The sequence below is a fragment of the Lissotriton vulgaris genome, unplaced genomic scaffold (genome assembly GCF_964263255.1).
Source record: "Lissotriton vulgaris unplaced genomic scaffold, aLisVul1.2 SCAFFOLD_3063, whole genome shotgun sequence".
Classification (NCBI taxonomy): domain Eukaryota; kingdom Metazoa; phylum Chordata; class Amphibia; order Caudata; family Salamandridae; genus Lissotriton; species Lissotriton vulgaris.
Window position 1 is genome coordinate 140,470 of NW_028241632.1, and position 27,395 is coordinate 167,864.

The 27,395-nt window shown below is 45.3% G+C and overlaps 1 protein-coding gene across 1 annotated transcript in view; it reads left to right on the forward strand.

Moving 5' to 3' along the window:
* The window catches only part of LOC147670600 (ATP-dependent translocase ABCB1-like), a 254,105-nt gene that overhangs the window by 135,767 nt on the left and 90,943 nt on the right, over positions 1–27,395 (forward strand). The window contains exon 8 of the mRNA XM_086948139.1: positions 1,262–1,465. Within this exon, the coding sequence (XP_086804265.1) occupies positions 1,262–1,465 (204 nt within the window). The remainder of the gene's footprint in view (positions 1–1,261; positions 1,466–27,395) is intronic.

The following is a 27,395-nucleotide window of genomic DNA, read 5'->3' on the forward strand; positions in this document are numbered from 1 at the left end:
ACGGCCTCTCTAGTGTTGGCAGTTAGAACATGAACTGGGTTAATAGTTTCACAGAAAGACATGAAAATTGCAGCCAGAGAATTGTGATCATTATCTATTCTTTCTGTGGCGACCATGTTGATGATAATTGACCACATCCTCAGATCAACCAAAATATACTACAGTTACAAGACAAAAGGCCAAGACCCACAGCATAAATGAATTAATAAATGTATTTTATTATTTTAAGAAGTTGTAGTTGAAAAAGAAATCAGGGGGCCCAACACCTCTGAGAAAGAAGTGCTCCCACAGCTTTCCTGAAAGCCCTGAAAGGAAAGCCTAAAATATGAAACAGGAAAAAGGATGTGGGAAGAAGGTTTTTATGGGATATTTCCAAGGACCCATGCAAAAATGTCAAAGCTTTCGAAGGGTTGAGCAGTGGTAGCAATGTTACCACAACTCTCATTGAAGTAAACAATAGGGTTAGTGAGATGGTGAGGAGGAGGTAATGCATGTGTGATAAATGCTGGGTGCTTACTGGCAATTACTCCCAGATCTTTTGACCTGTGCTAATCGAAAATTGCCACTGGTGTAGTCTTATATCAAGAAAGACCACTTATTTCTGTAAGTCTAGATTTACAGGTCATGTTATAGTGCTATTTCTGATGTTCTGATGCTCCCTCCTGGGCAGAGGGCTTGTTATAATTATAACTATACTTTGACTTCATATGTGCAAAGTAAAACTAACTATGCAAAGATACTTTTATTGACTATTTGTAGAAAATCATTGTCACAATCACAGACGCTATTGAGTTTCATTCCCATGTATAGATAGTTTTCGAATACCCTTGGAAAGATTGTTAGCTACCCTTCGTTTTGACATCCACAACATTCAGGAAAATTATCACAAATGCAATCAAAAACTGCAAACTTAAAAAAAATAAAACAATCATATATTTTTCCCAAACAATGTTTGCTGAATATACAATGCATCTTAGAAAATTAATGCAAGTAATGAATCAGGCATCACTCTTTTTTTCATTTTTACACCTTTGCTGTACTGGGTACTAACTCTATACTTGATTGATACTTTTTATAATTGCAATTTGTCAGTGATTTTACTTCTACAGGTAATTACTATAGCTATGTGCTTAAAATTACATATTTGAAATGGAGTAGCAACACTAGCATCATTATTTATAAAGTTGGTAATAAATGTTCATTTCTGTTGTTGATTGAAGAAGAGCTAACAGATTTTATAGTTGGTTCTCATATTTTGTAGGTTACTCTAGATGGACATGACTTAAGAACACTTAATGTGAAATGGCTTAGAGAAAAGATTGGAGTTGTGAGTCAGGAACCCAGCCTGTTTGCTACAACAATTGCAGAGAACATTCGTTATGGCAGAGAAGATGTAACCGACTCAGAAATTCAGCAGGCCGCCATAGAAGCCAATGCTTACGACTTCATATCAAAGCTCCCAGAAGTAAGATTTTACATTATTCAACATTAAAAAATCCAATTCAAAAAAGGAATTTTGGAGAATGTCAAATATCGCTCCAGTATTACTACTATAAAAATGCAATTTACAAACCTAGGGTCCAAGAGCTCCACCACTGTTTGTACTATATTTTCTGTAACACAGCATGGATATCTCTGCACATGTAAGTATAGGATTTAGTTGTAAATGTGGAAGGTAATAGGGAGATTGGAAGAAAAAGGGAGACTAATTATTAGTATTAAGTCTGTCTTAAGTCTGTCCTAAGTTTGTCTTCAGTTTGTCTTAAGTCTGCCTTAAGTCAAACTTAAGACAACATACTAAATTCCTTCTGTGAATTCCAAAAGTAGTAGGACAGACTTAAGACAGACTTAAGACAAACTTAGGACAGACTTAAGACAGACTTAAGACAGACTTAAGACAGACTTAAGACAGACTTAAGACAAACTTAAGACAGACTAAAGAGTTAGACAGACTTAAGACAGACTTAAGATAGACTTAAGACAAAATCCTAACTTTACTACAAGTAAATGCCTTCTGTGAATTCCAAAAGTAGTAGGACAGACTTAAGACAGACTTAAGACAGACTTAAGACAGACTTAAGACAGACTTAAGACAAATTTAGGACAGACTTAAGACAGACTTAAGACAGACTTAAGACAAACTTAGGAGTTAGACAGACTTAGGACAGACTTAAGATAGACTTAAGATAGACTTAAGACAAAATCCTAGCTTTACTACTACTACTAAATGCCTTCTGTGAATACCAAACGTAGTAAGTTTAGGATTTTGTCTTAAGTTAGTTCTGTGAATCGGGCCCTAAAACACTACCCAAGCATGACCCCCTTAACTACACAAACACCACTGCACTGCCTGAAACCCTAAAACACTACACCCAGCACAACTCCCTACACTACACAAACACCACTGCACTGCCATAAACCCTAAAACACTACCCCAGCGCGAACCCCTACACTACACAAACACCGCTGCACTACCCTAAATCTACCCCCAGCACGACCCCCTATATTACTCAAACACCGCTGCGCTACCCTAAACCCTAAAACACTACCCCCTGCCTAACACCCTACACTACATAATCACAACTGTGCTACCTTAAGCTCTAAAACACTACTCGCAGCATGACCCTATACACTACACAAACACCACTGCACTACCCTAAACCCTAAAACACTACACCAGCACGACCCCCTACACTACCCATACTGCACTACCCTAAACCCTAAAACACAACACCCACCACGACCCCTACACTACACACACACCACCACACTACCCTAAAGCCTAAAACACTACCCCTGCATGACCCCCTACACAACCCAAACACCACTGCACTAGCCTAAACCCTAAAACACTACCCCCAGCATGACCCCCTATACTACCCAAACACCACCCCACTACCCTAAACCCTAAAACACTACCCCCAGCATGACTCCCTACACTACACAAACACCACTGCACTACCCTAAACCCTAAATCTACCCCAGTACCACCCCCTACACTACCAAAACACCACTGCACTACCCTAAACTCTAAATCTACCCCCAGCACTATCCCCTAGCCTACCAAACCACCACTGCACTACCTTAAACCCTAAAACACTACCCCCAGCACGACCTCCTACACCACCCAAACAACACTGCACTACCCTAAACCCTAAAGCATTACCCCCAGCACGACCCCTACACTATTCCAGCACCACTGCACTACCCTAGACCCTAAAACACTACCCCACCACGACCCCCTACACCAACCAAACACCACTGCACTACCCTAAACCCTAGAAAAGTAACCCCCACCCCATGCCCAATCCCCCTTACCTCTCACTCCTCGTGGTTCCTCTTTCCTCGTGGTTCCTGCTTCACGTCGTCTCTGAGGGGCGGTGCACTTCGTTGTGAGGAAACGGAACACCCTATGTTTCCTTACAACGACATGGATCGTCTACATCATTTTAGAACACATGGTCATTTACCATACATACCTTTACAATGAAATTTGTTGTAAAGGCATGCGTGGTAAATGACCATGCGTTCTAAAAAAATGCGTAGTAATGACTTTGCAATGTACACGACCCTCAGCATGACCACAATTTGTGGAACCTCATGTAAAGCGCTCTGATATCCTTGGGTCTAGCCAGCGCAATATAAAACATTTGCCCTCACCTGTCCTTGCCCTAGTTCCCACCCTGTTTACCTGTGAATTTCCCGCATCATTTGAGAGCTAGCTATTTTTTCTGATGCCCGATGGAGCTACCTAGTTTAGCTATGGAGGAGATGGGACGTGGATTCCCTCCTTGGTCGTCACCAACCCAGTTGGCCTTTAGACAGATTTCATTTCGTCTCTCCTTGTTGTCTCCTCCCCATCCTCCCTTTCTCACTTTCCCTGTTCCCTCCCCTCTACGCTCCATTTATTTTGCCCTCCATGTTATTTAAATGTTTCCCATTGAGACCTAGCTATTTGGCCATAGCCCGGTGGAGCTACCTGATAGCTATAGAGGAGATGGGTTTTGGGACTTCCCCCCTCGACCGTCACCTACCCAGCCGGTCTTTGGGCAGATTTTCCTTTGTCTTTCTGCCGTTTCTCCTTCCCATCCTGTTTTTCTGCGAACCTCTTCCCTCGACACTTGAGACCGAACTACTTTGTCTGATGCCCGATGGAGCTACCTGGTTTAGCTATAGGGGAGATGGACTGTGGATTCCTTCCTTGGTTATCACCTACCCAGTCAATCTTTAGACAAACTTCCTCTCGTCTCTACGGTTGTCTCTTCCCTTATTCTCACGTTCTCAGCACACTTATTCCCCACTTCTTTTCTCTCTCCCCCCTCTCCTCTCCTAATGTATAGCTGATGGTTTAATGTAATGTGTAATTGTTGATCTTTTCTGTTATACTGTTAAACCACATTGTTGCACTTCCTTTCGTCCCTCCTGTCATCTCCTACCGTATCCTCCCTCTATTTATGTCTCTCCTTCTCCCCTTTCTCAATGTATTGAGACTGAACATTTTTGTCTGATACCCGATGGAGCGACCTGGTTTAGCCATAGGTGAGATGGGCCGTGGATTCCCTCCTGGGTCTTCACCTACCTAGTCGGTCCTTAGACAGAATTCTTTCTGTCTCTCTGCATGGTCTCTTCCCTTATCCTTCCTCTCTCACCTCCCCTGCCCCCTCCACTACTTTGCTCTCTCCGTTCTCTCCCCTCCTAATTGTATTGCCTAATTTCGGGGATTTATTGTGCTATTGTTGAACTTTTTCTGTTACATTGTTGTTTCTCGTGTAAAGTGCTCTGATACCTCCGGGTCTAGCTAGCGCTATATAAAACTCTTTAAATAAATAAAGAAAATGCGTGGTAATGCATGCTTTGCAATGGTATTGCGAAGTAAAAAAGTTGTTTACCGATCAAAGCTGGCCCCTGTTCTTCAGTGAGTCGTTTATTTGATAAATTAGAGGAAGGAATGTGTTTTTTTTTACCAAAAAGTGCATTCCCGGCTGTTGTATTGTGAAAGTGTCCACGTGGTCTGGTTTCACTTCCATTGAGAGAGTGGAAGAGTCTGTTTGGATCTAAAGGAGTTCTGTTGTTGGACGGGGCCAGCACAAGACGTCATCAGAAAACACAGCTAATAAAAAGCGTCCTCCCTGAAGTGTGGAGCAGTGCAATAAGAGGTCAATGAGTGTGGGTCCCACCGCAGTATGACCGTACTGTAGTTTCCGGGGTACGGGAGGCAGAAGCGGCATCCATCGCAGGTCCTCTTATACACTAACCAAGGACCAAACAATGCTTTCCTTTGTTTTCTTCTTCTGCTGCACCATCTGTTCTTCCTCCTCTACTGCACGTGGATCAACTTTGGCAAAACTAGAAGCCATAGTTGTATTAAAAATAAACAAACACACAAAAAAGGTATGTCAATATAAAGAGGAGCAAGAAAAAGGTCTTCTCTCTATCAAGTACAAAAAGGGAAATATCAGAAGGATGGGTCCTCCCTTTTTCACAATGAAATTGATTTCAACCAATCAGATTCCTTTTTTCTTTTGCTGACATGAAGTCGCGTAGGGTGCGCCACTCATCACGCACCCTTCGCGCTCCAGAGAAAATCATATGTATCATTATACACTATGAATAAAAATGTCTATACACTTTTAATAAGTATATTAGCAAAACTGTTCAGTTTAATATCATATTCAAACTTTCTATAGTAATTTTTTCAACTTGAAAAAAACACTGAAGTCCCGATTTTGGCACGATCTCAGCGCAATCACGGCACGACTCCGTAAATACATACGGGGAGATGTTGCGCACATTAAGCAGCTACACTGCGCATTTCGTAACTTTACTTTTGTTGAAATTATATTGAAAATAATACTTTCAAAATACTTTTATTAATAAATTTAGATAAACACTTAAAGGAAAACCTTTATTTATAATTCATTTAAAGATATTTCATACTTTACAAAGTACGCCAAAGTCGCGACCCCAGTGCGACTCTTCAAAATGGCTACCGGAATGCACGCAGCCATCGCGTAGGATGCGAGAAGGGTGCGTGACTTCTGTATAATATTTAAAAAAAGAATGAATACAGTTTTCCTAACTAAAAAGTATTCCCTTTTTTTTTAATATATATATACAGAAAAAAAAACATAGGATTGAGGTACATTAGATTTACAAATTTTCATTTAAAAAACCTTTGAAATTCACTGAAAAAAACATAGGTTTCTGGCACGTTATAGTTAGAAATAAGTATTAAAAAAACATAGGAATTCATAAAAAAAACATAGCTTTCAGGCATGTTATAGTTAGAAATTTGCATTTAGAAAACCATAGAAATTCACTGAAAAAACCATAGGTTTCAGGAACGTTATAGTTAGTTGGACATTTCACTCATACAAAACCACAGAAATTTCGGCTTTATAGTTAGTTCAGCTAACAATAACTCGCTCCCTCGCAATGCGCTGCTGATGACGTCACATATTACATCATTCATGACATGGTCATCATAAAAATTGAAAGAAGCAGGTGATTCCAACTGGTAAAGAGTTCAGCATGTTATCATAGATTTGTTACAATAAAATATATAATAAATAATTATAAGAATTTTATATATAAGGAAATATATTCAAACGCAATAGGTTTTCCCTTTAACCACCTGGGTGTGGAAGGTGGGATAATGTTAACCTCCATTTTCTTTAATAAAATTAAGATTCTCTCTGTATGTTAATAGGAGAATCGCTGTTTCATTACAAGACCAGAGGCTACCATTGTTTATGTTTAAAGCTTTCTAATGCCTCACTGATCACATGCTCCACTGGCTTAAGGTAAAAGATTGCAAAGGTGGTGGCATTTGACTGCTACTTTCAATATATTAGAAAGTGAACTTCCATCCCAGAACACTTTGCTGGCCAACGCATCACGGGAAGAGCTCGCTTTAAATTTGGACAAAACTACTCCTGTTTATCTCTTCCTTGTTCCAGGTGCCTATGACTCATCCAGTAGGCTTATAGGCTCTTCCGAAAGGCCTAAGTATCTGTTAGATCTCCTAAAATCCATCAAAAACAAAAAGGTTCCATGTTGCCTTCTATAAGAAGAGGATGCTCTTCCCCTTCTTGTCCTAGGAGAAGACCTAAGCTCCCTGGGATCAAACGTGGAAAACCTAATGCTAGTTCCATAACTCCTGGGAGCCATACTTGGGTATTTCAAAATTGAGAAATTAAGACAATGTTGCACCTCTCCTTTCATACTTTCAGTAATACCGTCCCAATTAAGGAGTTGATTATGATGGCGGTGAATCAGCATCCTCCGGGCTGGTGGAAGCCACCGCCGGCCCGGAGGATGCATATTCACCGCCGCGGCATAGAAAACACCCACCGCCAGATTAGGATGGCGGTGCGATCAGCGGCGGTAACAGGTCCGTCCGCCGCTGATCCGCGGGGTGTGGACCGCAATCAGGTGGAGGTGTCCGCAAGACACCGCCAGCCACATTAGGATGGGTGCGGAAACATGCTTTTCCGCGGCTGCTTTTCCGCCGTGGAAAAGCATGTGGACCTTTGCTTTTGGGGGGCCCTTGCGGGCCCCCAGGGTGTTGGGGGGTGAGGGGTGCACAGCTTTAGAATGCACTAGGTGGCAGGCACCAGGCGGTGCCCGCCACGTTGTGCATGTCAAAGGAAAACATGTAATTTTTCACTTTGTGGCGGGTGCTGCTTAAAGCAGCACCCGCCATAATGTTACATATAGAGGATGTGACCGCCAGGGTGGCGGTCACATCCAAATTCCAATTGAGGAACCGCTGCTGCCCCTGCAGATGGTCCCTCCACCTCGGGGGTGGTGGACGGACTTTGTCCGTCCCCCATCCAAATCGACACCTAAGTATGGGCGAATTTTGCGGATCTGCGGTCCGCGAATTTACACGAAATCGCAAAAAAGTCCTCGAATTCGAAGATTTTCCTGCGAAATTGTGGATTTTTTTGCGACTTCCATCTACTCAACTGGAGTACTTTCTACTGGATAATCAGTAAGTGCTACCTCATTGGGTAAATGTATAGTGCTTTTCCTACACTGCAGCTGCGTAAAGGGCCAGAAGATTTGTCTCCACTGACCATGTGTGCCTGTAACTTTGCCACCGCACCAAAAGGCGCCGAGGTCTCTTGAGTGAGCTGTCCATCATAGTTGGGAAAGGGCGGGAAGACGTTTGATACCGCTAGTGTGTGGTGCGGGGCTTCTATGCGTGTCAACATGCCTTGTGTATAAAGGGTCAGAGAGCGAGCAGGGCAGCAGGTGAGGAGAAAGCAGCCTGCCGGTCACAGGAACGGGGATTGCGCTCGAGAAACTCAGGGATGCAAAGACCTCCCTCGGGTATTACAGATAATTTTTGACGGCAGATATGGGGTTAAAGCAAACTTGCCCAGCCTTGACCATGCTCACTAATGTTTTGGGCTGATTAAAATGTTACTGAATTTGAGCTTCAACTCGGGCACCTGCTTTATTTATATCTGTAAGTGCTTCCTGTTGAGGTTTAATTTTTGGCCCACAGGAAGCACTTACAGAGTTAAGGCAGGTGCCCGAGTTGAAGCTAACTTTGGAACCATTTTAGAATGGCGCCAGCAAGCACTCTGGCAGCTTGCTGGCACCATTCTAAAATTATTACAAAGTTAGCTTCAAACTCAAGCACCTGCCTTAACTGTGCTTCCTGTGGGCCAAAAAAAAAAATCCGCCCGCTCGCGAATTCGCACATTTTTCAGCAATTTCGCTAGATTCACGGATCGCAAAATTGCTGACAATTCGCAAATTTCGCGAGCGGAGCGGATTTTGTGCCTATACTTAGTCCGAATTAGTGCAAACGGAGGGAACACATGGCAGTTCTCTTTCCGCAAGATTTAGAGCAGAGCATCCAAAGCTATGGGGTCTATCCTCCAACTGTAATACCACTCTATCTGAAAAGTCAGTCTGCAGGACAACAGATCCACCTTAAATGGGCCCCACAGGGTCTGAATCTTTACAAATAATATTTGGTTCAGCTTCCAGTCGCTTAAATCTCTTAAAAGCCTTGAAATCTAATCTGCTCTTTTGTTCTGATGCCCTGGAATAAACTCTGCCTTCAACAAGATTTTTTTGATTCCAACAGAAATACCAACTCTTCTTGGCCAGGTCTGCAAGTGTTTTTGACCTTACACCTCCCAAGCGATTCATATAAGAGGCAGTCTTAAAATTGTTATTGTCTAGTCTGATCAGGAAATCACTGTTTTTAAAGTGGATTTGAAGATCATCAAAGCATTCAAACCCGTCATTATTTCTAAACAAATTATATGAAGTAGGAGTTCCTCCTGTGACCACTTCCCCCTGTTCCCATTTGTCCTAATTTGCACCCCAGCCCAGTTTTCTTTCATCAGATCCCACTGTATACCCAAATATTGCTTTACCACTGTTCCAACTGTCTAGGTTGTTCCACCACAACAGGAGATTTTCTCAAGCCTCTTGTGACAAGGGGATTATGGTGTACCACAGGCCTTTCCTCAACCCCAAACACTTAAGTCTCTGTAAGGCGCTATAATGCAGTGGGCCCGGTGAAACGTCTTGAATGGAAGAGGACAGGAGACCAACCCCTCTTGCTAGGTTGCTTAAAGTCACCACGTGTTTTGATAAAACATAAGCTACCGCCTTCTTTATTTTGGACAGTTTCTTTATTGGTAATTGTAGTTGAGCTTTGATGGTATCTACCTGAAACCCTAGGAATTCCAGATTTTGTGGACGGAGCAGTATGGGCATTTTGACATTGATAATCAATCCTATAACCTCGAAGATATCCAATGACCATTTCATGTGTTTCACAAATTCTTCTTGATTTTATGACATTAGTTACATATCGTCTGACAAATTACTAGTCGTACACCACTTCTTCTCAAGAGGGTGACTACTGTTCTTAGAACCTTGGTGAAGCACCAATGTACTGAAAAGAGGCAAAAGGGGAGGTAATGAAACTAATAAGTTATTCCTTTCCAGTGGCGATCCTTAGATGTTTTTGAGAGTGCTGGTGCATAGGGATTGTGAAATAGGCATCTTTGAGATCTAGTTTAGTTTCATAAGCCAATGCTTCCTTTTTAGGATGTCTCTTAGGAAGTGGATACCTGCCGTTTCGAAATGTCTGTGGACTAGAAATATATTTACTTCTCTCAAATTTGGCAGGACACCAGCATTTCTCTTTTTTGCGAAAATGATTGTGCTCACAACGCCCTGTTTTGGGTTGACACTATGCAGATAGCCCCCTCAAGTAACATCTTACTTACTTCTGATTCTACCAGAACTGTTTGAGCCTGATCTAAGATTAACTCTCTGGGTTGGTGCACTTGAGAATGTTCTTGGTTGGAATCTATTATGAAGCCCTTTATAGTATACAGCTCCCAACAATTGTTTGTTATTAATCCCTGATTTTTGCTGAATGGGCAATCTTCCCCCTACCTTTGGCTAGGAAGAACAAACAGTGGGTAAGACACTGACCTTGCTGTCCATGTCCCTGGAATCCACCTCTGCCACGTTCTCATGTGCGAGTGTTTCAACCTCTTTGTTTCAAAGAAGGAATTATTGTTTCCCCACAAGTATCATCCATTACCACGTTGACCTTGTTGGTGAAATAGGGACCTATCTTGCCTGCGGCTAACAGCCAGTCTCATCCTGTCAGCCCTTTCGCAAAAACTCTACTTGCAAATATGTGTCTCATGTTTGTCTGGGTGTTACTAAAGGCTGAGAAGGTTGAAAAATACTTCCCTATTATTTTAATGAGCTTTTCTCCAAAGAGTAGACCATTTGTGTCACCCTGAATATCCTTGTTTACAAGGTCTCCAAGTTTGGGGGCTATTCTCATTAAAATTGCTCTCCTACATTCGGTGGATAGCCCTGCATTGGCATTTCCAAGCAGGCATAGGGTTTGTTGACTGCACCCCCGGAGGAGTTCAACATCCACAGGGGTTTCCTTAGGAGAGGCTTCCTCTGCCAAGTCTAAAGTTCTAGCTAGTGTTCCTAGAGTGTCTAGTACTTTGTCTTGGCACTGCTTAAGGCACTGCTCAAGCCCTTTCCTAGGATACCTTCCTGTTATGAATAGAAATTTCAGGAATTCAGGTTCTAAGTTAGGTGTCCTCTGTGATTCATTGTCTAGGAACGGTCTGGGACAGTCTGCCCTCATTAGATTCTGGCTATTCTTTTTCAAGAGGCTTTGGGATCCAGAACTTTATAAAGTTTGCCATGTGGTCCATGGGCCAAAAGTCTGACCTTTTTGGGTGTGGGATAAGAGTAGAATTAAACAGCTCCACACCAATAAGGTCTTTAATAGCCTCTGAATTACCAAGGTAGTCCAAGTCCTCATCAACAAGGTTGTTTTCTAGGGTTTCTAAGGGATTGAATACATATTTGTCCGCTTCACTATCCATATTCATTGGGAAGGAACACTCATCATTATCTGTTTGAAAACTGCAGTCTTTTGAGCATTGAAGGTCACTTAATCTTCCTGTGCACCAAGGAACACCTGATCTATTTGCACCAATTTGGCTGCTCTTGCCAATTGTGCTGTTTTGAACACCCAGGTCATCCATTGCACACAGGCTACCCAGGGATTGATCCCATTCTTTTGTAGCGCACAGGCTATCATGAGGCTCACACTCAAGTGTTTTGTCTTTTTTAAGGCCTTACCTCCTTTCTTTAGTAAATGGTTTTTCTCCTCTGAGTGGATAACTGAGTCCTCCTCATTAGGGTAATCCCTTTTCCTTTTGTTAATGACTGTTTCCACTACCTCCTTTAAGAAGGACTTAAACTGTTTCTCAAAAAGCTCATTAACAAGTTTTCATTAAGAGGTGTATCCTCACCCTCTTTCTTCTTATTCCCATTATCTGACATGGTTAGCTTTCCTAATCAATTTTTTTATGATTAAAGTATTAAAATAATTTTTGTTCTCAGCGTCGAGTAGTGGCTCTCTGTTTGCTATTATTCTCTTGTCCTGTGTATGCGAGTCATGGCAACACAACATAGGGTTTATATCGTCCTTTCTCTATTATTTTGTTTTTTCTCTCACCTTTTATTGTCATTGCATGTGGGAGGGATAGGCCCAGTCTACCTCTAACTCATGGTATTGATTAATATTGGAAATAGGGCATAGTCATGTAATTATTGCTTCCAACTCTGTCCCATGTTGTTGCCCTCTATGCCTATGGCTAGAAAGTGATGTGAAGGAGGAGCTGGGTTGAGTACAGACTGGGGCGGGAAATGGTGGCTCTGCGGCCTGACTTTGGAAACCCCGTTGAGGGCAGCGCTGAGTCGCTGCTGTTCAGTACAGCATGACTGCTCTTCCACGCTCTTACACAGCAGGATCACCATAAGTGAAGCGCTCATATGAAACTGGTCATTAGATCCATATAAAAAAATTGTTAGATACCTGCGAATATTCTTGTTACTAACTGGCATTAAACTAAAAACCCAACCAGAAAGGTGGGCACACCATAGACAGCTTCACTTACCTGTTAGTTTTTGGTGAGAGACTGTGTAAAATAAATCATTTAAGGAAGTTAAGCTATGCAAAAAAAACTTAAGACTCGTAGGAGCACCACCTACCTTTTGCCTGTGAGCATAATCTGTTAGGTAAAAGGTCAATCAAGTAAGATTATACAATATGTATCATTTGAGGCGCAGAGTCAAAGAAAGCTATACTTAACTGTAGAGGAGCAGTGAATAAAGGAGGATGATGCCTAGTTACCATGACGTTATATGCTGCTTTAAAGTTCTTAACGGAATGTTTTATTCATGATGTAGCACATATTCTTTAAAGTGCTGCATGTCGGGGCAACAATAAAGGTTATCGCATAATGGTAGCCTTTAGTCTTGTAATGAAATGAAGGGCAAGGGAGAAGTGGATGTGTGTGAGGTGTGGTGGCAAGTGGGCAGGGTACTGAGTCTAATGGAAAAACTGGTGAAATTACTGTCTTAATCAAAAATAGTTTTGGGGGATTATCTGCTAGAGGTGACTTTTTGGGAGATGACCTGCTCTTGTTTATGGTAGAAAAATAACATATCATGACTTGCACTCTTGCACTCTAGTCATGCTGCACTTTTTTGCACTATTGCGTTTTCGGTCTGATGCTTGAAACATATAGAGATGTCTACAATGTATTCTATTGGGGAAGATAAGAAGGCTATGAGTCATATCCTTTACAACCACAGCCTTGCTTTTACTCTACGATAAGCAAGATGTGTATGTATTTCAAAAAACATATAATTCTTAAACTCAATACACAAATCTCATCAATACACAAAATGCATCCTTCATGAAAATAAGATTAATGTGGAATAAACATGAATATTATGAATTACCATGTTCTACTGGAATTGATGTTGATTGATGTTACAACTCATATATGAGTGGCTGTGCGGCTTGAGGCTGGACGCAACAGTGCAACAGCTTCAGTTTGGATAGTTAGCACTTTTCCACATGCTACTTTTTTTAGCATAGGCTCGTTGGAGGGTTCTGCTTTACTTATGGTAACTTCTCCTTGATTCAGGGGTACTAAGGTAATGTCACAGAAATGTAAGGTCTCTAGGGAATACGCTCCGGATTAGTTGCTTTAATATTCAACTGCATGAGATTTTCTACTTTGCAGGTCTTCTGAGGTCCTCTGAGTTAGATTAGCCTCTTCAATCTAGATGAAAATTGGGTGGGATAAACTGAAGGTCCTATCATATATTGTCAAAGGCCAGCATAACAAATGTACAAGACAAGCCGTAGAAAAATAAATATTAGGCCATATGCCAGATTTAATATTTATACAAGAGACCAATATAAAGTATTCTAAATCAGCAAACTTTGTTTGAATCAGAAATGGTCAGTATTTCTACCTTGGCTGCAGCCCATAGATGCTTTGGTATTTGTATCAGTAAGGGTCTGCAGATGGAAAGTTTAGCTTCTCAGACTGGTAAATACCGTAGAAGTTGCTGAATTTAGGGCTGAAGCAAGTTTAGATTTCTTTTTGGCATGTGCTGATTTTGATCTTAAGCATTGCATTCAGCATCCAAATAGCTTTTCTGATGACTCCATTCTAGAAATGCATATTGTCGACATTCAATACCTCCGGTTCCTCTATAGGTAGATATATTAGATATCATATTTGGAGGTGAAACTTTGGGTTACAAAAAGGAAACCATACTTTTCTTTCTCCTAAACATGCTTTCAGCAAGCCTAGAGATAGTCTGGGAAGCATTTAAGGCAAACATCAGGGATATTTTATTATATAAAGATATTGTAAGGAGGAGAAACTCTAAGAAAGGAAGTACATGGTGGACCAACTAAAATAAGTCCAGAAAAACTATCTGTACCATTAAATGTTACACTAATCACCAGTAATGTGTGCAAGCATAGAGAGGCATGTGAGATTATTATTTCAAGGAAATGAATCAAAGTAATGGTGCCTTCATGCAGGAGGTTTATGAAGAAAGTGAATCTTCAGGTTGGTTTCTAGCATGGCAAGTGCACAAACTAGCAATTAAACATGTAACTAAATCACACTTTGACAGGGAGACTAACATGCAAGATACTGATACTAGAAGTATTCAGGTTAGAATATTCCTACATTATAGAAGTATTTATGTTCATTGTCAAATTTTAGATCTCATTAAATTGTAAGACTTTGTAGAAAATCTCCCAATCCCAGTCTAAGGCCAATGGCCAGGAAATGCCTCATTAAAATTTGTCACAGGCATAAGCTGAATGCCGAACTTGGCAGTTTCATCTTAGCTTGGCTCCGCAAGGCCACCAGCAATCCAAAATGATAATATCCTACACGAAAGAAGATCACCCCCATCTTGGATGCCATGGGTTTAGAGAGCCCCCACATCATCCTATGGAGGAAATCTGGCGCTCTGGTGTCGGGCAGTGCTGTGGCGTATGGGGCAGGGCCTGCTTGGCTTTCCGATGGAGGCCTGGAGCATGAGGACAGCTTCAGAGGAGCCACAGTGTGGCATGACAAAAGACCAGGTGTGATTGGCCACCAGGGAGATCCCCAGTCCTGTGGTCCGGCAGATCCCTGGGGTGCACCAAGCTCACCCCAGGGCCCAGGCAGACCCTCAGACTCAACCAGTGAAGAAGCCAGTAGCTCATAAGCCTCAGCAACTTGGCCACTATACAGAGAAGCAGACTGGCCCCCTGAGCAGGACAGCATGCTTGACAGAGCTGATTTGCATCTATAAAGGCCTCTGTGCTTTGGTAAGGAGAGCCAGGCCTTTGGGGGCAGGTGGTAAGGCTGTGGCCAATTGCACTCTAGGCTCTACTGGGAGCACATGTAGAGTCAGTTGGGTCGATTGCGCTCACAGCATAGGAGCACTGGCACTCTCCTGTAGAAGAGTGCGAGCCAGCCTTGCATCTCACTGGCCCCACAGGGCAGAGTCTGCCCCAGATTGCAGCTTCCAACAGTTGAATAGCATCTTGCTCATCATCATTCGCACAACCATAGTCCTGCACAACAATCCCCAGAACCCTGTAGAACCCCGACGAACTCAAGAGCTCCAAGAAGAACTGCCGAGCCCTCGAGAAATTCTGGAGAAGGGAACCTACACCGGACAACAGGACCACCCTCAAGCGGGCCACTCGGAAGCACCACTAGCTGATCCGCGCCGCCAAGAAAACTGCATTCAAGGACCGGCTGGACAACAACGCACACAACAGCAAGGAACTCTTCAACATCGTGAAAGAGCTATCCAACCCCAGCGCAGGAAACAACGACATCACCCCATCGCAAGACCTCTGCAACTCCCTCGCCTCATACTTCCACAACAAGATCGCGGACATACACAACAGCTTCAACAACCAATCAACGCACACCATGACCGAACAACCACCCCCCACCACCACCCTCCACGCCTGGACCCCGATCAGCACCGAAGACACCATCCGCACGATGAACTCCATCCACTCCGGATCACCAACCGACCCCTGCCCTCACCACGTCTTCAACAAGGCCGACGCTGTCATCGTACCTCACCTGCGAGACATCATCAACACATCCTTCAACACCGCCACCTTCCCTGAGAGCTGGAAGCACGCCGAACTCAGCGCTCTACTCAAAAAACCGACAGCAGACCCCACCGAACTCAAGAACTACCGCCCCATCTCGCTCCTCCCGTTTCCAGCCAAAGTCATCGAGAAGACCGTCAACAAGCAGATGGCCGCCTTCCTCGAGACGAATGGATCCCTCGACCCCTCACAGTCCGGCTTCCGAGCCAATCACAGCACCAAGACCGCCCTCATCGCCGCCACCGATGACATCCGAGCCCTGATGGACAACGGAGAAACAGCGGCCCTCATCCTCCTAGACCTCTCCGCGGCATTCGACACTGTCTGCCACCGCACCCTAGTACAGCGCCTCAGCAACGTCGGAATCCAGGACAAGGCGCTGGAATGGATCATCTCCTTCCTCGACGGAAGAACTCAGAGAGTCCGCCTACCACCGTACAAGTCAGAGGCCTCCGAAGTCATCTGCGGCGTCCCTCAAGGATCCTCTCTGAGCCCCACCCTCTTCAACGTCTACATGAGCCCCCTCGCGGCCATCGCACGCCAACACAACCTCAGCATAATCTCCTACGCCGACGACACCCAGCTGATCCTCTCCCTGACCAACGACCCCGCCACCGCCAGAGCCAACCTACACGAAGGGATGAAAGAGGTAGCCGAGTGGATGACGACCAGCCGCCTGAAACTGAACTCTGACAAGACGGAGGTCCTCATCCTGGGCTCTTCACCCTCCGCCTGGGACGACTCCTGGTGGCATCCCGCCCTGGGCACCGCACCCAAACCGACAGACCATGCACGCAACCTGGGCTTCGTCTCTGGATCCAGATAAACCTGAAAACTACCGGCCCATCTCCTTACTTCCGTGGCCGACCAAAGTGTTGGAGGCCCATGTCAACAAAGTTCTTTCGGCTCACCTTATCCATGCTAACATCTTGGATCCCACCCAGAATGGGTTCCGTGCTGGACACAGCACGGAGACCGCCCTCCTCTCCATGGCTGAACACCTTCGCACGGTGATGGATGCGGGACAGACAGCAGCGCTCGTCTTATTAGACTTGAGCGCCGCGTTTGATACTGTTTCGCATCCTATCCTGTTGCATCGCCTGGAGGAGATTGGGCTGGGTGGACCTGCCCTCCAGTGGTTCCGGTCTTTTCTAGACGATCGTTTCTTTAGCGTTGCAGTCCCACCGTTCCAGTCCCAATTCCATCCTTTGAAACAGGGGGTGCCGCAAGGATCCTCGCTGAGTCCCACGTTGTTTAATCTCTACGTGAGACCGCTGGCTGAGGTCGTCAAGCAATGGGGCATGACTATGGTCTCATATGCTGACGACACTCAGCTAGCGGTTACGATCAGCGGGGATGCGGACCGGGATGCCCCCAGGTTTCAGAGTGGACTTAGGGCGGTGGCGAGCTGGATGAAGAACAACTGTCTCCAGCTCAACGCTAAGAAAACAGAGATCATGATCGTAGGCAAGAGATCGGAGCTATGGGGGGACAGGTGGTGGCCTACGGAGCTGGGGCCGGCCCCCCTCCCGGTCACGGAATTAAAGAACTTAGGAGTATGGATGGATCCCTCCCTCAGCTACGTGGGCCACACGAAGAAAATCGCGGCCTGTTGCTTTGGTATCTTACGGTCGCTTCGCCCGGTTTTGAAGTTCTTTGACCATCGCACCAGGCAGCTGATAGTCCAGGCTACAGTGTTATCTCGCCTGGACTATGCCAGCTCTCTTCTGGTAGGGTCCAACGTGGCTGAGGTTACCCGCCTCCAACGCGTCCAGAACGCTGCGGCGAGAGCTATTGTTGGCCTACCCCGCACTTGTTCTGCCTCCAGCACTTTGAGATCACTGCACTGGTTGCCTATCAGGGCCAGAATTCAGTTTAAAGTGCTGTGTATGGCGTTCAAGATTTTGAGGGGAGTAGGTCCCCCTATTCTTGCGGACCTTTTGTCTTGGTATGTGCCTACTGGGCCCCTGAGATCCATGGGTCATGCACTTACTGTGATTCCCCGATACAGGCTGTGTCGGGTCGGTGGCCGTTCCTTCCGGGTCAGAGCAGCCGAGCTCTGGAACTCCCTTCCTGTAGAGTTGCGACTGCTAGATGATCTTTTAGTCTTTCGTAAAGCCTTAAAAACCTTTTTGTTTTAATAAATTCACTTTCCTCCCTTCTGTTGTGTTTCCTGTGGTGTTGCATTTTTACCTGCCATGCGCCTGGACGCCCCTTAGCTGGGGCAGCAGTGCGCATTACAAATGTATGTAACATAACATAACATAACTCCTCCCTCTCAATGACCAGGCAAGTCAACAACGTCTCCTCGGCGTGCTTCAACATCCTACGCATGCTACGGAAGATCTTCTGGTGGATCCCCACCGAGACCAGGAAGACCGTCACCCAGGCCCTCGTCACCAGCCGACTGGACTACGGCAACGCCCTCTACGCCGGTACCACCGCCAAGCTCCAGAAGAGACTCCAGCGGATCCAGAACGCCTCAGCCAGACTCATCCTTGACATCCCACGAACCAGCCACATCTCCGGACATCTGAGAGACCTTCACTGGCTCCCCGTCAACAAAAGAATCACCTTCCGCCTCCTCAACCATGCACACAAAGCCCTACACGACAAAGGCCCGAGCTACCTCAACAGCCGGATCAACTTCTACGCTCCCAAACGCCACCTCCGATCAGCCAACCACGCCCTCGCCGCCGTCCCCCGCATCCGAAGAGCGACTACAGGAGGAAGGTCCTTCTCCTACCTGGCCGCCAAGACCTGGAACTCCCTCCCGGCCGACCTGCGCCTGACCCAAGACCACCTCTCCTTCAGGAAGAAGCTGAAGACCTGGCTGTTCGAGCAGTAGCGGCACCCCCCTCCCCCAGCGCCTTGAGACCCTACGGGTATGTAGCGCGCTCTATAAGTGTCACTGATTGATTGATTGATTGATTGATTGTAGAGCCCAGGGTGGGCGAGACCATGGGCATGCACTGGCCATATATCAACACATCGCAGCAGTGGAGAACACCATCCTCCCCAGACCGGGGAGTTGGGGAGGCTACCACTTATAATCTACAGTGAACCTACTATTAGGGGGAAGCTTTGAGTGCAGACGCACTGGGTTGTAGAGTCTTGGGGGCCAGGCGGGTCAGAGGCAAATAAACCTAGTCGGCCACTGGGAATTGAGTCTGAGACTGCCTGTACAACACGACAAAGGACAAAGGCCCACCAGCACCTAAAGAATGCACAATGCGTAAATTTACCCAACCCAGTGATCCATCATTGCATGGGACAACAGCAGGTGCTGCCCCGGATCTTGTGGCCTGTTAGTCGACATCAGTCATATGATGTAATAGACTCTAAAATCGGAGTGTTCACATGGAGGCGATGCTACTGCGACAGGACCTATGCAATGCAGTAGAGAGGATCATGGCGACAGAGTCCCTGTATCTCGGGGTCGAAGATTTTGCTGCTTCCATACAGGCCACTGTATCCAAACTTTCCTCAGTGACAAGGGAATTAGCGGCTATAACTTATGCTTAATTGGATGTCCAGAAGGTTGTGAGGAGACCTCAATGGAATGCTTATTGGATCAATGCCTTTCTGAATTGCTACCAGCAGGAGCCCTTTCTCCATGTTTTTTGGTCGAGCCGGCCCACAGGGCATTAGTTTGCATACTTTCTGGAAGCAGACCTCTTCTGTAATTGTAAAACTTGTGAACTATATGAATAGAGACAATATCCTAAAAATACCCTATCAAATTAAAAACTGATGTACCAATCACATGTGAATATGATAGGTTACACGGCGCTAGTACAGCAGCAGTATCAATCCATTTTAGGCCACAAAACAGCGCCTCAGTGAGTTAAATATCAGTTATACCCTTCAAAATCCAGCCAAACGCAGAGCAATATATTAGTCTAAGATGATCTTCTTTGACTCCCCAGAGGAGGTATTCCAATAGACATATGAGCAGATCCTTATCAAATCACATACACCACCATGGCCGGACTCTGACTTCTCAAAGAGTGATAGGCAAAATGAGAACAAAAAGATAGCGGCCACTTGTTGCCATCAATCTCGATCGTCCTTGCAGAACCCAGGGAGGACGGCAGATGCTCCAGTAGCTACAGGGGTCTCTCAGTCCTCCCATACATCTGGGACATACTCTGCTAAGTGACTGAGGGGATACCGATGTTTGATAAAGCTATCCTAGATCTAAAATGTATATGATGCCCTGAGTGGCCATACAATGCCTTATTCAAGAACCTACGTCCTCCAATAGTTAGATTAATGTTGCAAAAGGGGATCCATTGGGATGGGCTGGGGAAGACCCACTGTTGGGACTTGCCAATTTCACATTCCACAACAGATACTTCAGGGTTTCGGAGTATGAGGTAGGGGGAGCTATATGTTAGATGTTGTTGTAGCAAACAAATATAGCACCAAAATAATGGCTCCCTTTTTGGTTATGCTGCTACTATAGTCATGTTTGTATGTTTTTTTCTGTTCTTAGAAACTGCTTAATTTCCACTCCCTCCTTTACCATATATATGATTACAGTAAAAAATATTGCAACATGTGTACGCAGACCCTGGAGTAGTACATCAGATTTATTTTGATCGGTGTTGTGGATTGTCAATGTCATACTAGATAAGATGAAGAGGGGGAGGTCCTCAAACAGACCAAGAGGAGAGGAGTAGATGTCCTTTACTTAAGGAGACCCAACTCATGGGGAACAAGGCCCCATACCTAGCCCAATGGAGATACACACAAATGTATCATTCCGGATGCACATGGGGTTACTGGGGTACAGGGATCGTGCCATCCCTTTTCAGCTCCAGAATACCTCAGTAGATAAATATGATATATATACAGTGGTCAAAGGGATGTTATATGGAGAATCTATCACGTTGTTCAATGTATATGCCCCACCTCCACTTGTAGATTTCTTTATCGAGTCTCTGACAAGGCTATGGGGTGAACTGCTGGAGGGGCTTGTAGTGCAGGGGAGAGATTGGAATGGAGTTATTAGTTCATCAGTTGACAGATGCCACCCACAGTGATCATTCAAGGCATCAGGCCCAACTCCTCTCTCTTGTTTCAGTTCCGCACTGGGCCTCATCAATGTGTAGTGCATCCACAACCCATTTTTGGGTAACTACACCTTCTACTCTTCCATGCATGGCTCCTACTCACAGCTAGAATTTTTCCTGATCCCCAGCAATGACTTACATAGGGTGAGGAGTGTTACAGTACTCCCCGGGGACTTTTCAAAGCTCTCTACGGTGGCCCTGGGCCTACAGATGGGACAAAGAGGCCCTGTGTTTCATTGGCAACTCTCGCCATGGCATCTGCAGAACCCAGAATATCGCAACCACATGGAACACAGTATAGATTAATACTTTGCGCACAATATAGGTACAGTGCATTCCCCTCAGACGTTATGGGAGGCCCGGACACCAACTCTTCGGGGGCAGGCATTATTTATTATACAGGGGAGCACTGGTGCAGACTGCAGGACATAGTTGCCCTGGAGACAGAGATCCTAGAGTTGGGCAAACAAGGTCGGCAGACAGGGGTCCAACATGTATGCAGATAACTCGGCCCGGTAGCAGCAGTACCACCAAGCCCTGTTAGGTGAGGTGCACCTTACCTGGCAGGCTTCTCAGTCGTATTTATCAGTATGTGGTGGGGGGGGGTAAATTGAGTAAATTGCTCCATAGATTATGCCAGGGTGCCCCCAAAGCACCCCCTTCCCCCTAATTGGTGAAGCAGGTGTCTCAATTATGGATCCTAGTGTCATAGCGAATGTCTTTGCATCCTGTCAAGAGGGGGGTCTACGCCAGGAGAGAGGTACTTAAAGAGATTCAAATAAGGGAGTTTTTACAGGCACTTCGGCGCTGATCCTTGTACCCTATGGCCTGAGAACTGCTGCACTCTATGCTTTGAGCGGAAGAACGCCTGGTGGTCGCGGCCAATATGAACTCGGACAAAGCGTCTGGTCCAAACAGCTTTCCCATAGAATATTTCAAATTATATATGTCAACGTTTTTATCTCACCTCGAGGAGGATATGTTATCCACAGCAAAAGGAGTCATGGCACCAGATTGCTGCCTGCAGAGATCGCAGTGTTCCCCAAGCCGGGGCACCCTGCGGATGATCTCAAATTGTATCGTCTGATCTCCCTCATACAACTAGTACTTAAGATTCTAGCCAAGGCTTTAGCAAATAGGCTAATCACTTCATCCCAGATTTAATCCACCCCAACTAATCTGGGTTCATGCCCCGTAGTGCCGCTCATATGGCGAGCATATAATACTTCAACAATTGTGGACCGGCTGAGGGAGCCAGCGTTGTTTCTCCTAGCTGACATAGATAAGGCATTTGACTGGACATATTTGTTTCTTCTCCTTCAGCGCTTTAACTTTGTTCCAAGGTTCATCTCCTACATCTGAATATTTTATGTGGATTTGAAAGTGTCAATAGAGGAAGCCGGGGCTTCGTCGGGTTCCAACCCCATACAGCGAGGGGAAAAGAAAGGGTTGTCCTCTGTCCCCCCAACTGTTTGCTAATGCCTTGGAGCTGCTGGCAGTATCAGTGAGGATGGACACGCAGGTCTGGGCATTAAAATGGGGTGACAAGCAGTCAGACAGGATTGCTTCCAATGCTAACAACATCTTATTCTTTATTAAGTTATTGGTTAGGGGATGAAACCAATCCCGCCATACACTTAGCCATTCCCTCTGGCTACAGTATACTTTGCGCAAATAGACAGGGCTCTCACCCTGGAGGGGGAGTTGCCATAATATACAGATCCCATTGGACTATATCCTCTTTTCCTTACAAACAATTGGAACGCATAGAGGCTCTCCCCTTCTGTATTAAAATAGCGGCCAATTTTACCTTCACTAGCATCCTGGTTTATCGTCCCCCAAACTCTAAAATATCTCATCTCCCCGTATTCCTAGATTATGTCCTGCAAGTAACATCGCAATATGCTAACTTCACCCTTCTTGGGGATTTTAATCTCCACGTAGACAACCCCTTGGACTCCACCTCTTCGAACTTTCTGTCTACCCTATCAGACGGAGGGCTAAATCAACTTATTAGTTGCCCTACACATAAGGCGGGTCACACCCTTGACCTGATCTGCACCAATCTGGATGGTCTAGTCATAAGTGATCCCCTTCCGGTGATCTGGTCTGACCACCTCTTTGTTCCTTTTTCGTTCCCCCGGCACAGCCAAGATCGCCACATATGCCCGGCCAAACTACAGGGCAGAAATTGGAGTAAGAACTCCCCTGACAGCCTTGCCGCCCATCTCCACCCTACCGACCTCCCAGACACAACTTCTGACCTTGATACTCGATTGACTAATTTTAACGGCTGGATTTCTTCCGCAATTGACCTCCTCGCCCCTATTAGGCCCATCAAAACCTACCGCTCTGCCCCATCTGCCCCGTGGTACTCCGACGAACTCCAAAAATGCAAATCGGAATGTAAACGCCTTGAGAGACGCAGGAGAATAACCTACTCACCTGACCGTAAATCCCTCTATAAATCTGCCTTAAAAGAATATAGGAAAAAAATAATTGAACACAAAAGAACTTTTCTGGAAGAAAAAATCAACCGTTCACAAGGATCATCCAGGGAAATATTTGACACAGTTAAATCCTTCACCGATCCCCTGGCTTTAAAACGACCCCCACTGGTGTCTCAGACACTTTGCAACAGTCTCTCTGATTTTTTCGAGAACAAAATAGCCGCCATATACGACTCCTTCCCTAGCAATACTAACTCAGACAAATGTACTACTAATATTGCCATCACTCGATCTGAATGTACGTTTTCCAACTTTAAAGAGATCACCTTAGATCAATCTCTTAAAGAACTCCACAAAAGCAAATCCGGATCTCTTCTTGATCCCTGGCCCGCCAAGCAATACAAGTCCCTAGCACCCATTCTCAACCCTACACTGAACGGGATTTGGAACGACTCGCTGCACACGGGAGTCTATCCAGACTCCTGGAAGCATGCACGGTTAGTTCCCATAAATAAGAAAGCCATCGCCGACCCGAGTGAACCCTCCAACTATAGGCCGATCTCTCTCTTACCAGCCCCCGCCAAAGTGCTCGAAAAACTCGTTCAACAACAACTAGCGGATTTTTTAGAAACATCAAGTGCCTACCATGACTCTCAGCATGGTTTTAGACCAGGGTACAGCACTGAGTCAGCACTTATCAAGATGGCAGATGGAGTACGCTGGAGGATGGACGAGGGATCAAGAGCGGTGTTGGTGCTGCTTGACTTGTCAGCAGCATTCGACACCGTCTCCCACCCCCTCCTCCTAGACCGCTTACAATCCAAAGGCATCCAGGGTGCGGCCTTAAAATGGATTGCATCCTTCTTGTCCAACCATACGCAGGCAGTGTTCACCGCCCCATATACCTCAGATAGTCACCCACTTCGATGGGGAGTCCCCCAAGGCTCCTCACTGAGCCCCCTCCTATTTAATGTTTATTTTTCACCCCTCTTTGATATCATCGCCCAAACTGGAATAAAGGCCACCTCCTACGTCGATGATATTCAACTTTTGTTTTCATTCAACAGCATTACCCAAACAACCTTTAATCCTCTAAAAAACTGCCTTCGCACAATAGCCCGGTGGATGGACAATAATTTCCTAAGGTTAAACGCAGGAAAAACTGAGGTACTTTTCTTTCACCAGCCGTCCCCACTAGATCCCAACATCTGGTGGCCTCTTGATTTGAGTGCACCACCCCAGCCCAAAGACTCGGTGAAAAACTTAGGGGTTAGATGGGATTCTAACCTCACACTGCAACATCAAGTTCACACAGTCTCTGCAGCATGCTTTGCCAAAATCAGAATGGTGAAAAAGTTCATCAACTTCTTACCCAACAACACCAGGAAGATTGTAGTCCAGGCGTTGATCACCTCGCATCTGGACTACGCTAATGGCCTGTACACTGGGCTGTCTGTAGGTCTTTTTCATCGACTTCAGACAGTCCAGAACGCTGCAGTACAACTGGTTGGTGGCATTCCACTACGTGAGCACATCTCACCCCACCGTCGCAGACTTCATTGGCTTCCTACACAAAAAAGGGCAGAATTCAAAGCACTGGTACTGGCTCACCATGCATTGAGAGGCAAGGGCTCTGCCTACCTTTCCACCTGCCTCACCCCTTACAACAACATTAGGACTCTTCGTGCCCGATTCACAGAACTAACTTAAGACAAAATCCTAAACTTACTACTTTTGGTATTCACAGAAGTTAGGATTTTGTCTTAAGATAGACTTAAGACAGATTTAAGTTAGGATTCTGTCTTAAGTCTGTCTTAAGTCTGTCTTAAGACAAAATCCTAACTTCTGTGAATACCAAAAGTAGTAAGTTTAGGATTTTGTCTTAGTTAGTTTTGTGAATCGGGCCCAGTGTTCTTCCTCAAAAAACTTCCTCACCACTCCCAGATTCAAAAAAACTCGCTCAGGTGGAAAAACTTTCCAAGTATGCACTTCTGCCCTTTGGAACAAGTTACGAAATTCCATCCGGATGATCCAGGAAGAACTACCCTTCCGGAAAGCCTTAAAAACTCACTTGTTCTGTTAACCATCTCCTTTTTAACAGCACCTAATTCAGCATAAGATCGCACAGGAGCGCCGGGACACCCCGTTGGGGTATCTGTGCGCTATAACAAAATACACAAAATAAATAAATAAATACAATGCCGGACATGACCGGACCTCGACTGTTGCAGATAATGCATGTATTTGGGAAGACCTATACACCTCTAAATCCACAATACACACGGTGGGACCATGCCCACATAGACTTGGCTCGGTGGAAGCTATATGAGTGGCCACAGACTGATTCCAATACTTAGGGGTTTATATTTCCTCTGTGGCTTCTGTTGCATGCAACACTAATATAGAACCAATAGTTATGCGTTTAAAAGAAGACATAACGATTTGGTCTGGATACCTGATGTCTCTAATGGGCAGCGGCAGTTGGCACAGGTAAGCGCGGTGGGGCAGTGGGGTGGGGCACGGCAAGGGGAAGTAGACAGACAATGGAATAGGTTTAATTTATTTATTTAATTGTACCTATTCCGTCATCTGTCAACTTCCCCCTTCCCATCCCATCCTGCCCCACCCCATCACCCCACCACCGCACCACCCCACCGCGCTTACCTGTGCTGGCTGCTGCTGCGAACAGGATGGTCAGCAATCTTCAAAATAGTCTCCATTCGACATCCCAATACAGTGGTTCCAAAAACTGAACTCCATCCTTAATGCCTCTCTATGGGATGAGGGTTCCCCCTCATCTCACTCAGTGAAGGCTTCCAGTCAACATACTGTTGTGTTATTGTGGCAGTGGATGTCAAGCCTATTACTGGATGGCCAACCTCGAAATAATAGAGTGGTGGTATGATACACAGCGAGAGCCCTTGTATGCTCTTGATAAGATGGCACTGAGTGCGACTTTGCTGCAAGCAGACCTATATGGGAGTGGGAAAGATCTCACTCTTCCCCTAGTAATGAAAGTGGATCTGGACCCTTCGACAAATAATTGGTGGGCAGACTGTGGAACAAACTCCACTGTGGTGTGAAGCTATGCTCCCACATGTGGAAGCACTGGAGGGGTTCTGGAGAGGTGACCTCATCTGGATCTCCATATTGGGGATGTAATGCAGGACATGGCCCTGAAGTCCTTCCAGATACTCAAGACCGAGTTCCAGCTGCATCGTAGCCAGTTTCATAAGTTCCTCCAGTTCGGCCTTGCATTGTGTCCACCTATAAAGTCACTGATCCATTAAAAAGTAAATTTATTATGGGAGACTTGGGTGATAATAAAATCACCAAGCTCTACCAGACAGTGATCTCTAACCAACCAGATAGTTTTGCACCCCTGCGGGTCGCAAGGGAGGCTCATGTAGGTACATTAGAAAATTCAAACTGGACTAAGTTACTGGCTTCCCCATGAGGAGCAGCAATTCCGATAAGGCTCCGGCTAATTCAATATAAGTACCTTCACCGGGTCTATCTGCAACAACATCTGCTATGGTGTATGGAGGTGATTACTAACACCTCATTTCTCTGTTGGGGTGCAGAGGAAGGCACATTCATTAACACAGTGTGGGACTGCCCACAATTAGAGAGAGTTCAGAGGTGGTGATGACATGCTTAGACCGGATCCTGTCGTGGCAAATCCCATTTAACCTTTGTTTGGCCAGCCATCTTATGGATGCTGTGGGTTGAAATAGATATAAGATTTTACTCCTTGGCCTGGAAGGAGGCACATTAAATGTGACATAGCTAAAGAATGGAAAGCAGTAGCCCCTTCATCATTATCGGTCTGGAAAAAAGGTA